The 10,000-nt window shown below is 53.3% G+C and overlaps 3 protein-coding genes across 3 annotated transcripts in view; 1 reads left to right on the top strand and 2 right to left on the bottom strand.

The window, feature by feature from the left end:
- Positions 1-2,822, top strand: part of PTSG_03220 (uncharacterized protein) — a 7,643-nt gene extending 4,821 nt beyond the window's left edge. The window contains exons 12-21 of the mRNA XM_004995747.1: positions 1-38; positions 256-354; positions 521-728; positions 976-1,067; positions 1,226-1,360; positions 1,523-1,601; positions 1,816-1,899; positions 2,074-2,141; positions 2,288-2,368; positions 2,511-2,822. The exon at positions 1-38 is cut by the window's left edge and continues 75 nt beyond it. Of these exons, the coding sequence (XP_004995804.1) occupies positions 1-38; positions 256-354; positions 521-728; positions 976-1,067; positions 1,226-1,360; positions 1,523-1,601; positions 1,816-1,899; positions 2,074-2,141; positions 2,288-2,368; positions 2,511-2,600 (974 nt within the window). The 3' untranslated portion in view covers positions 2,601-2,822. The remainder of the gene's footprint in view (positions 39-255; positions 355-520; positions 729-975; positions 1,068-1,225; positions 1,361-1,522; positions 1,602-1,815; positions 1,900-2,073; positions 2,142-2,287; positions 2,369-2,510) is intronic.
- PTSG_03219 (uncharacterized protein) lies at positions 2,710-8,515 on the bottom strand. Its single transcript, XM_004995746.1, has 15 exons — positions 8,129-8,515; positions 7,732-7,830; positions 7,128-7,396; positions 6,835-6,886; positions 6,404-6,543; positions 6,039-6,171; positions 5,783-5,856; positions 5,454-5,577; positions 5,233-5,295; positions 4,840-4,940; positions 4,575-4,657; positions 4,270-4,365; positions 3,958-4,048; positions 3,578-3,701; positions 2,710-3,254 (listed from the first exon to the last, which is right to left on the bottom strand). The coding sequence occupies exons 1-15, from the start codon at positions 8,219-8,221 to the stop codon at positions 3,060-3,062; spliced, it is 1,737 nt and encodes a 578-aa protein (XP_004995803.1). The 5' UTR covers positions 8,222-8,515; the 3' UTR covers positions 2,710-3,059.
- Positions 8,516-8,711: 196 nt separating this feature from the next.
- Positions 8,712-10,000, bottom strand: part of PTSG_11978 (uncharacterized protein) — a 2,809-nt gene continuing 1,520 nt past the window's right edge. The window contains exon 1 of the mRNA XM_004995745.1: positions 8,712-10,000. This exon is cut by the window's right edge and continues 1,520 nt beyond it. Coding sequence (XP_004995802.1) covers positions 9,031-10,000 — 970 coding nt within the window. The 3' untranslated portion in view covers positions 8,712-9,030.

The following is a 10,000-nucleotide window of genomic DNA, read 5'->3' as shown; positions in this document are numbered from 1 at the left end:
CAGAACGCGGCAGTCTCAGCCCGTTTACCATCAACAAGGTGCGAGGCTACTACTGCTGTTGCTGTTGCTGTTGCTGCTGTTATTAATGCTGTTTTTGGTGGCTGGGAGTGATCGTTGTGGCATGTTTGCGCTGTGGATTGCACCACAGTCTCACATGCGCAGCTCAGACAAGTACCTCCAACGACTGCAAACACACACACACACATGTACATACGCGCTCTCACACGCACATGCTCACCCACGCCCTGCCAACAGCATGTTGTGAATGCATTTGAGCCGCGACTGAGTGCACACCTGGCCACATTCAGCGATACGCGAAACGTCCTCACGGGTCTCATTGACCAGCCAGTCGCGGTAAGCATGCACGTGTCTTTGTGTCGTGTGTGTGTCTGTCTGTCTGTCTGTCTGTCTGTCTGTCGTTGATGACAAGAAGCAATATCCTTGTTCCCTTTGTCACGGACACCAAGCCCAGTCATTCCACTCAACAACCCTTGCGCCGACCGTATTGCTCTGCATACAGTGGGACTTGCTGCAAGACTGCTTCCGCTACGCGTTTGCGTTCCTCGCGCTGACAGAGATGGACGCATCCAGCGTTCGTCAGGCCCAGCTGCCTACAGCCCCAGCCACCACCACCCCTGCTGCTGCTTCTTCTGCTGCCGCCATGCCATCGTCGTTCGTTGATCGTCTCCTCAAAGAGAGCAGCGAACCGCGCGGCCACGCCTGGCAAGGTATCAGCATCACCGCTATTTTTGTGTGTGTCTGTGTGTCTGTGTCTGTGTGTGTGTGTGTGTGTGTGTGTGTGTCTGTGTGTCTGTGTGTGTCTGTGTGCCTGTGACACTCAATGCCGTTGTGCACGTCCCCCATCACGTGCGCTCGACGTTCGTCATCGTTTACGCGGCACCCTTGACATCGACTCGATTTCTCACACACCATTCATGTTGGCGCGTCGCCACACCTCTTCGTGTTTGGGACCAGCTGCGGATAAGGATATGCACCACCCGTCGCGCGTGTCAGAGGCGCACTTGCAGAAGCTCCTGGCTGCACTGCACACTGCCCTCTTCTCTCAGGTAACAAAAGATGAGCCCTTCAACGTCGATGAGAATTCTCGGGCATGTATCAAACTCGCCTCCACCTTTCTAGCCTCTCCACACACACACACACACACACACACACACACATGCCTGGCTTGTCCTCATGAATGGTGACGCCCACCACACCGACACAGGGCCGGAGTGTGGGGCGACTGGTGGACGCGTTTTGCAAGAAAGGCAGTGATCCGTTTGCTGCTTTCGATCCTGACACGACACGCGTTGCACACCGTGCCCTGTGCTATTCGTTCAAGGCAGCCCTGGATCTCTTGGTGAGCTCACATGCTTTGTTTGTGCGTGTGTGTGTGTGTGTTGTGTGTGTGTGTGTGTGTGTGTCAGTGTGTGTGTGTATGTATATGTGTGTATGTGTGTGTCTGTATGTGTGCACGTGAGGCTCGCGTGTGCTGACAAACGCGTGCAATCTCGCCATGCAGGTGTTGGGGGACAGCAGTGTGCAGGATGAGGACGACATGCTGCAGACGCTGCGGGACTTTGCCGCCAACTGGTACATCGGTGAGTTGCACGCTCTACTCGCTCCGCTGCCTCCCTCGCATTCGAAACGTGGGAATCAAGTGACGTGACGTGATGTGAAGGCGCAGGCTACACAGCACCGAGCATCACCCATCCTCACCAAACTCTTCTCTTGTGCATACATTTGTGTATTTGTGTGCGTGGCTGTGTGTGTGTGTGTATGTGTCTGTCTGTCTGTCTGTCTGTCTGTGCACAGGGCCTGAAACGGACGAGTGGTTCCATGCTGTTGAAGAAGGAAGAACGTCACTGTTCTCCATTTCGCGATCAAGCGAGGGCAGAGGTGTGATTATGTTGTGCTGCATCGTGGCTGTGATGCACTGACTGTGTGTGGGAGGGGGAAGCGCTGGTGGTTAGTTGGCCCGTGCTTCCGCCAGTTCAAACTCAGCTCATTTTAGTTTGTTGCTTCACGCGTTGCTTCACGCTGTTTGTGTGTGATATCCTTGTTGTGCAACAGATGTGTTTGCGAGTCACCTGTTGACGACGCAATCAGTCAAGATGCGAATGGCCAGCATCAACCCAGAGGTGTGTGTCTGTGTGTCTGTGTGTCTGTGTGTCTGTGTGTCTGTGTCTGTGGACACCCCGTTACTTTGTTGCTGGTTGGTTTCGTGTCGGCCAGCAACCTTGTCAGTGGTCATCATAAATTCACACCCTGCTCTGTGCCCCATCAGGCCATTCGCGGGCAGTGGGCCGAGTTGGCATGGGAGCTGCTGTACCTCACAAACGACGACGAGGAACGCTACAGCATACAGGTGTGTGTGTGTGTGTGTGTGCGTGTGTGTGTGTGTGTGCTCTTTCGTCCCAGTTGTTTCGGCTCATTGCCTGAAAGTTAACTGTCTCGTTTCTCACGCATCCTGTTCCCCTCTGTGCGCTCGCCATCACTGCCACTGCCAGGCCCATCCGCAACTCCTGCGCAACCTGACGATTCAGTTTGCAGACGCGCCCCTTGGATACAGCGTCTTCTCACAGCTCTGTGTCGTGTAGTGTCGTGTTGTGTGCGTGTGTGTGTGTGTGTGTCCATGTGTAAAGGCTTGACTCTGTTTTACACTCCAGCTTTGTCTATCATCTTCGTTATTCGGGTTACGCTTGCTTGCAGAGGTGTTGGGACTGTTTTTGACTTGTTTGACAGCTAGTTTCGACAATATGGAGGGCGTATGAGCGTGCGGGCAAAATGAGCAAAGAGCAAATAAATGAACAGCAGCAACAACGACGGAGGAAAGAGAGGAAGCACAGCCCACGTTGCTTCCAATGCTAAACTTCAGCAACGAGAAACTCAAAGAAGTCGCAAACGGTGAATGACGACGACAGCAACAGATTCACGATCAAACGTTATGACGCAACAATGGCATGCGGAAACAAAGACAGCCCACTCGTCTCATCTGGTGGTCTGATCCACCACGGGAATGTGGTCATTTTGTTCTAGTTCCGCATGCTGTTCCCTTCTCAAAGAATGGATGGACTGCGGCGGCTTGTTCTCTTCCAACTGATGCCACTGCCATCCATATCCCCTTCCACCACCTCTTCTTCTTCTTCTTCTTCTTCGTCGTAGTATCTGCTCTTTGCAAAGTCAAAGTTGATGACCTTGGCCGGCACCTCGCCGTGTGCTGTCCCCGTTGTCACCACGAGCTTGTCCGGTTGCTGTCCACATGTTGCGCCAGACGCAGATGGCCAGTGAGCGCGAGAAACGTGTTGTGGTGTGTTGTTGTGTAGTTGTGGAGTTGTGTAGTTGTGTAGTTGTGTAGTTGTGATGTGATGTGTTATGTTGTGTTGCGTTGTGTGGTTTTGTTTTCGTTGTGGCTGTGGTTGTGGTGTGGAGTTGTGGAGTTGTGGAGTTGTGGAGTTGTGATGTGATGTGATGTGTTATTTTATGTTGTGTTGCGTTGTGTAGTTGTGTATTTGTGTAGTTGTGTTGTGCATGAACAATTGTCATGTCATGTATGCTTGTAGTCTCCAATCCTCACCTCCTTGAGAATGAACAGCACATCGCCCTTGTTGAACGCAAGCTCCTCGGAGGCAAAGTCCGACAACGCTTCAACGACGTGGTGCGGCTCGCACCGAAACTCACGCACCATGCGCGCAGGCACCCTGATGGTGGTCAAAGGACATGCATGTGAGAGTGTGCAGGGCATGGGTTCGTGGTCGGTCATGATAGAGAGGAGCGTGTGAGTGAAAAGCCCAGTTGGGTGCAAACAACGAGTGGTTTAACAACACACACAAATACACACAAATACCAACAAAACCGTTCGTTCATCAACATGTGATCAAATTGTTGTTGTGGATGCTTCAACGCGAGCCTCCGTGCTTGCTGCCTGCTGCGTGTGCGTGCGTGCCATCCTCTCACCTTCCAACATCCTGTGCAGCTTTGACGAGCCACCAGTCGTGATCTGACGAGTCCACGATCTCCACAATTTCTCCGCGCTCGGCCGACAGGCCTGGGTCACGACAAAAGACAAGACAAGAACGAAGCACAGGGGGGCAGTGCGTTTGGTGAGGTGATGCGACTCGTTGATGAACAGGCTGTTGACAAGAGCCACTCATGCATGCATGCATGCGTGCATGCAGGCAGGCAAATAAGCAAGGGAAGAAAAGACTGAAAACGCTCGACATTGCAACCTCCAGTGAACACAAAAGGGCCGCGTGTCACGCCACGCACCTCCAATGACATCTGGACTGCTGCCGATCATAACGGCGCGCCGCACCCACGTGTTGTGCTTGTCTGCGTTGCTTGGGCGTGGCGTGGCTTGCACGCCTATTGCAAGAGGGGCGGGCAGGGAAAGGCGGGGATGGGGCGGGGCGAGGATTAGCACGACATGGAACGCGATGCTAACGGAGTGAAGGAAGACAAACACTCCAAGACACGCCAAAAACAAAACGCACCAGTAAACGAGACTTCGCTCAGAGAGCAACAAACAAACGCACACCACACACCACATATACCACAAACACAGTCACGCGTACCTGCAATGAGGGAGGCGAGGGAAGCTTTGGATGCATCGTGGGATGGGCGCTGCGAATGCCCCACAGATGGCAGGTGCATTGTCCTAACAGCAGCAGGGTAGCCAACCACACGGCACACACATGCACATATACGCACACATGCACAAGACATGACAACACGCATGATGAGCGTCGCCAAACAAAAAGGGACCAGAACGTGTCATGAAACGTATGCAGCCCAACGTAGGCAGAAGTGTGCAATGTGGTGTGGCAGTCATGCTCGTACTCTTTGCTGAGTCCCGCCTTGAGAAGGAGCTTGTTGTTGCTTCGAGCGGAGTGCACGGCTTGGTGCAGTGTCACAGCGGACTCAGAGCCAACCGCAAGAGACTGTGCACACATAAATCGACGCATGTGGAAGAGGCATGGGTAGATATGTTAACGGGTGCGTGTGTAAGTCTGTGTTTGTGTGCATGTGTGTGTGTGTGTGTTTGTGTGCATGTGTGTTTGTGTGCATGTGTGTGTTTGTGTGCATGTGTGTTTGTGTGCATGTGTGTATGTGTGTGTTTGTGTTTGTGTGTGTGTGTGTGTGTGCATGCATGCATGTTTGCACGTGTATAAGTTGTTTAAATGCGTGTGCGTCGCGGAAGCTGGCGCTACGTACAACCCATCCTTTGCTAACCTTGAGGCTTGGCGTCTTGCGGTGGAAGAAGGTGTGGTGATGAATGGCGGCCTTCCAAAACGCCTGCAGCGATGATGTAACGAACACAAATGAGAGGGAAGCACGAGAACCAAGGAAAAGGCATCATGTAGTTGTTCATTCCACACCAAGGACACCACATCGTGGTGTTTCCACGCCACCACGTGTACACAGCACACCTTGCAAGGTGGACGGTATCTTACTTTGCAGGCCTCTTGGGTGGAGAAGACAAGGGTAATGTGTGGGTGTGTGGCTGATTGCACCTCGCGTTGCAACAGCACAACGTGCAGCTTTTTTCCAGAGTAGTCAAGCTTTCGCAACGCGTGCCTGCGCACGCACATGCCAGTGAGAACAAACAAAAAAAGGGGGGGGGGGTTGACACTGTGAATGTGCGCCATCTCGTGCCAAGGCAACGGAATGACAGCCAAATGCAGCACACAACAAGAACCACACGAAACACAACGAAAGCAAACCCGTCAGCGCACGCGCGCCATGGTGCCCGCAGGCAACATCGAGACATCGAGTGCCGTACCATGGGTGGGAGTACAGCCGTCGCTTGTCCTTGTAGACATAAAGGCCTTTTGGAGACACGCCAGCCACAATCGGCTGGACCAAGTGACAATACCAAGGGTGGTTGGTGGATGGGTGCCAACAACAGGCGTGTGAGCCGCAATTACGTGTTGATCTTGTGGGTTCACGACGCACGGGATGATGAATCAGCAGCAGTGTACTGATATTGTTCTCATGCCACGGCGATTACTCGGACAAGTGCTTGCCAGGGGACGGACCGTGTTGTTGTGAAAAGCGTGAAACATGAGGACGCCGTATTCTTCGAGGTGCTGACATGTGTCAATGAACTGCGTGAGGGCGTCGGCTGAAGTGATCATGCCGCGGCACTGGCGATGCTCTTGCTGAATGGCCCTGGTGGTGTTGAAAGCATGTGTGTGGGTGTGGGGGGTGTGGGGTTATGTGTGTGTGTGTGTGTGTGTGTGTGCGTGTGTGTGTGCGTGAGTGTATTTGTGAGTGCGTGGGTGAATGTGCCTGGGTGTATTTGTGAGTGCGAGGATGCGTGTACGTGCAGCTAAGCAGAACATGCACATGTTCCTTAACACACACACACACACATGCACATGCCCAGTTTCTGGGCACGAACTTGAGCGTGTCATCGTCGGTCTTTGGGAGGAAATGGTAGGCGTAGAGATAGTCCAGGCCGCTGTGTTTGCCCGGATCAAAGTCACCCTCAATCACGTGCATGGCGTACCCGCCCAACTTGACGCCAACATCCAAGGGGACCTGAAATTGAAATTGTGCGCGTGTGCAAGTTAGTCGAGAGTGCCTCCAGGTTGAGAGAGAGAGAGAGAAGAAAGAGAAAGAGAGAGAGAGCGAAGAAAGGGAGAGAAGAAAGAGAAAGAAAGAGAGAAAAGAAAGACAGGGAAGAAAGACAGAGAGAACAGACAGACACAGGCACACACACACAGACACACACAGACATACACAGACATACAGACACAGACAGACAGAGCAGGTTGGACACGTATGCGATACGGATACGATGGACAAAATTACAGGGGACGCGTTCGCTACCTCCAGGAGGCCGCAGGCGACATCATGGCGGAGCTGATGAAACAGTAGCTCTCTGGTTGTCGCAAGAAGAACAACAAGCAGTGAGCGCAGCGCAGTGCGTGCATGCATCCGAGTGGCGATTCACCACACACACACACAGTGGACGAGTGGACGCGCACTCCTGACGCGCACACGCGCGCAAACGCACACATACACACGCACACGCACACGCACGCACATTGAACATGCACTCACACTGATGCACACATTGCACACAGCTACTTGCACTGCCACCGCCCCCTCCCCTGCCGTACTTTGAAGCGTGTGACCACCATGAGGTGATTGTTGGGCCGACGTAAAACTTGACTGCCATGTAAACATGCCAAGTGCCATGGAGGTCGTCTGGACGAACGACGCTTGGGGGTAGATCCTCGTTCAGGTACGGATCGGGCTGTCCAAGCTGTTCTGAAAGCTTGTCATTGAGTTGTACCCAGGTCAGGGATGTGTGCACATCGCGCAGACCGTTGTTCTGCTTCTTTGAAGCGCGACGAAAGGTCAGCCGCGAGCTTTTTCGCTTCCATGCCTTGATGGAGGGAATGTAGGGTGTGTGTGTGTGTGTATGTGTGTGTGTGTGTATGTGTGTGTGTGTGTGTGTGTGTGTGTGTGTGAGTATTTGCGTAGGCGTGTGTGTCCCTTTGTGTGTGTGTGTGTGTGTGCGTGTGTTTGTGTTTCAGTGTGTGTGTTCCTTGCGTGTTTGTGTGTCAGTGTGTGTTCCTTCGTGCGTGCGTGTGTGTGTGTGTATTTGTGTGCTTCGCACAACACAGTTTGCTGTCCAGTGCGTGCAAAATGCAAGGAGGCCGGTGGACTGTGTGGGATTGTCAATGGTTTGTGCCGCAACGTGTGGTATTTGGGCCAAACCTTGTCGGGGGCGGCGTACTTGAGTCCAAAAAAGTCTTGCTCTGGCAGAGAGAGCGAAGCCATCACGTCTCGCCAGAGATCCAATCCACGTGCCTTCTCCTGTACAAGGACAAGGAATGGTATGGTGTCATCTCCGAGAAGCGTTACAGTTCGCGTGTTCAAATCACGTCACAAACGATGACTTTGCCATCAAATACCACACACATACACACATACACACATGCACACACACACACACAGTCACACACACACATGCACACACAGTCACACAGTCACACGTCCCCGTTCCCCCTCTTTCGCTCGGTGCTTCCCCACGCCGCGATACATATGCATGCAAGCAAATCCAAACCATGCAGGCGGGATCACGGCACCAAACATGTAGCAATAGAGAACGCACGTCGATGGCGAGGTTGATGGAGCTATCATTGGGAAGATGCACGCAGCACAGGATGGTGCCGCTGCTCTTCTTCTTCCGGCGCAGCCTGAACATTTCTGGCTGGAGGGCAAGGGAGAAAGGAGGGGTACAGGGGACGCCAAAAGGGCTTGCTTGCGTGCTTGGCAGTGTCCTCGCCTTTTGGTAACCCAAACAAGGAAGCAAAAGGAAGTCAGGGAAGTGAGGAAGTTAGGAGGAGGAGGAGAGGAGGTGACAACGTGATGATGTGACTGGTTGCGACTGTGCGACTGGTTGCGACTGTGCCTGTTGCGACTCTGACTGTGATCAGGGCAGGTGGGTTTGGTTGGTGGAGAGTTTGAATGCTGAAAGATGAACGAAGAGGAGAGCGTGGAAAACGGTTTTGCTCGCTGACAAAGTGCATTCGTTTACTTGGAGGAAATTCGGGGTATCGTATGGCAGCGTGGGGGAGGAAAGAGTGTCTGTTTGCTTGTCTGGCGCACATGTCCACACACAAGCACACATACACATACACACACAAACACACATGCGCACACATGTACATGAACACACACAGCCACTCGACCCGCGGTTTTTCTCGTTTGACTGCCTCGTGTGACGCAAATCGCAAGCCAACGGGAGGAACAACAAACAAGCGCAATTCGAACAAGAAAGTGTGTCAAAGACAACGTCACAACACTACAGCAATGAATGCAAGGAAGGGGGCAATCCAAGCAGGCTTGCTGCCTCACATGCACCCGAGCGCGAGAGAAACAAGGTCAACAAATATCCACCAAAACAAAGAGTGCAATGCAACGGTCAGTCTATGAGATGGGCACGGGTGCGCGAGGGGGAAAACAACCACCCCAAAACGAACGCACAGAAGCACACGCTATCCACCTCCTTCATCAATCATCATCATCATCATCATCATCATCATCATCACTGTCGTCGTCGTCGTCGTCTTCATCTTCAAAGTCCTGTAGGATGTCATCATCGTTAATATCCTTGTCGTCTTGGAGCAGCTGGAGGTCCTCTGACACGTCAGTCTGCCCGCTATTGATAACGGCAATCATGTCCTCCCGTGCCCGGCCGACAAGGGAGACGATGGGCTGCCTGTAACAGCGGCCTCGCAGGCAGAGGCAGGCTACCTGCGGGAGCGTTTCAGCGTCGGCCACAGTACAACACTGAAGAACAAGGCAGTGCACGCCTGCAAAACCGCACAGCGTTTCAAGCTCACAGTCGACAATGCGGCATACATGCACATTGCGTGTTGAAAGCACCTGCATCAGTGTGGCGTCACTCTCTCGTTTCTCCGTTGCATCTCTCTTGTCAGTGATGTAAAGGGTACCGGCATTCTCAACCGTGATGGAGCCAGAGCAATCGGTGAAACACACTTGCTCGCTTGCGCTGACTGTGCCGCTCAGCTCACACCCGACGATGCGCAACGCCTTCAGATTGCGCAGCTCATCCAAGCCCTGAATGGCTGGTCGGCTGCCTTCGCCTGCCTGCAGTGTCAGTTGCTGCACATGTGCAAGCAAGCCAACATGAAAGGCATTCGTGTGGACAGTCAACACTGCACGCCGCACACACGCGGGAAGCACGCCGTCCGCGAGACCAATGTCTTCCGCTGATCCATGCACCTCCACACACACGGGAATTGTGCCGAGCTGCGACACAAGCTTTGCAGCGTCATCGCGAAGCACAAGCTTGTCGACGCGAGAGCCCAAATCGCGCAGTGCCTCCACACCAAGCTCCATGTCAATGTCCACCACATGGGCGTGCTCGAATGTCGGCAGCTGAGCATTGGTGCAACCGTAGAGTTGCAAGAACTGCAGGCGCACAGGGCACTCAAGCACCACAGCACCGGGGCACCCT

Source organism: Salpingoeca rosetta, assembly GCF_000188695.1.
Source record: "Salpingoeca rosetta unplaced genomic scaffold supercont1.7, whole genome shotgun sequence".
NCBI classification, from domain to species: domain Eukaryota; class Choanoflagellata; order Craspedida; family Salpingoecidae; genus Salpingoeca; species Salpingoeca rosetta.
The sequence above is the reverse complement of the archived record's forward strand: the minus strand, read 5'-3'. Positions and strand labels throughout refer to the sequence as shown.